The sequence below is a fragment of the Buceros rhinoceros genome, unplaced genomic scaffold (assembly GCF_000710305.1).
Source record: "Buceros rhinoceros silvestris isolate BGI_N320 unplaced genomic scaffold, ASM71030v1 scaffold18856, whole genome shotgun sequence".
Classification (NCBI taxonomy): Eukaryota; Metazoa; Chordata; class Aves; order Bucerotiformes; family Bucerotidae; genus Buceros; species Buceros rhinoceros.
In genome coordinates this window covers 9,036-10,496 of record NW_010416057.1, presented here as the reverse complement: position 1 = coordinate 10,496, position 1,461 = coordinate 9,036, and the positions used below count along the sequence as shown (strand labels likewise).

Sequence of the window (1,461 nt, the reverse complement as noted above, 5' to 3'; positions counted from 1 at the left end):
GGCTGCGAGAGAAGCCCTGCGACGAAGGGGCACAGCAGCACTTCCCACACGGTCCGCGTGCAGACTGCTGTCACCATGGGTAGGGCCCCTCGCTCACACTTCTTCTCTTGGCAACCACACAGGAAAGAAAGAAAATCAGCCTTGAAAACTCCACGTGATCCTGACTCCTGGCACAAAAGCCAAACTCTGTTTGTCAGGGCGTAAGGATGCCGCTGGAGCGGAGCTGAGAGTAATGGAAAAAGAGGGGGAGAGGGAGGATCCAATGTGTATTTACACATTTTGATAGAGGAGCAAGAACTGCAGACACCTTTTTCATCAGCTCAATAATAAGTCTTGTTTTAGGCTCTCCTGTCTCGATCTTGGGATTCAGCGGTACCCAAGAAGACCAAGAAGATGGTGGCAGAGCGGGGCTAGCATCTCCTGAGGTGATACATCCTCTCAGGAGCAGCTGGGAAGAGACCATAAAAAAAAAGATAACGGTGCAAAATGTTTTTGGAGGTGGCTTTGCTGGTGATTATTTTTTTTCCTTGAGACTAATCAAGCACAAATGATGGAGGAGAAACCTGGCCTGGGGCTGCAATCTGGAAGAGCTATTGACGCTCTCATTAGGGTAGGCACCATTAAACAGCCTGTTTGCAGCCTCGACAACACATTGTCTCCAGCTAATTATCTTCCAGTGGCACAAAAATTGTCAGATTCTTCAAGTTTTTTCAACATAACAAAAAAAAAAAAAAAACAACCAACAAACCACAGATCCACCTCCAACACACGGATCTCTGTCTCTCTGCCATCAAAACCTCGTCCCTACACATCTGGTGGGAGGAGGAGAGCTGGGCAGCCTCCGCGCATGGGATGCTCTCACTAGCAGCCACAGGGCTGCTGTGCTGATAAAAGCCGCGGTGACAGTGCCCGGTGGCACCGTGACACCCGCCGCGCGCTAGAGCATCAGGCACCAGGCACCATCCGCTGGGCAAAGGGCTCCTGACAAAGTCAATGTGAATTAACCCCGGTTAAGGTGGTTGAGACCTTCAAAGCCCAGCAACCCACCCTGGGGACAAAGGCACTTCTGCAAATATATTCGCAAAGCGATGCAAACTAAGGGAGAGGTTTAAAGCAGCCTGATGTTCAAGCACCTGCATGCAGCACTGTTCAGGTCGGCGCTCAGGGCATCTCGAGCAGTCCCTGGAGGTGGGCCCAGTTCCCCATCCACGAGGAGCTGGAGGCAGATGGGGAAATATACGGCTTTTCAAAACAGCCTACATTTTCTACAGCCTTCTGGACACCTAAACGGGAGCTGCCTTTCCACCACGTACCATGACGGAGATGTGGAGGATCCTCAGCTCCTCCTCTGCTGACTCAGTCTGGGGCTCGTCTGTGGGGTCAAAGCCGGGCAGGTTGGGGGCCCCATCTTGGTGGTGGATGTGGAAGAGCAACGTGCCATTCTCCAACCACTGCTGCCGC

The 1,461-nt window shown here is 52.2% G+C and overlaps 1 protein-coding gene across 1 annotated transcript in view; it reads right to left on the bottom strand.

Annotated features, from left to right (window-relative positions):
* Nucleotides 1-1,461, bottom strand: part of ASTN1 (astrotactin 1) — a gene marked incomplete at its 5' end in the record, with an annotated part of 27,229 nt that overhangs the window by 25,609 nt on the left and 159 nt on the right. Inside the window, 1 exon segment of the mRNA XM_010137670.1 lies at nucleotides 1,314-1,461. Coding sequence (XP_010135972.1) covers nucleotides 1,314-1,461 — 148 coding nt within the window.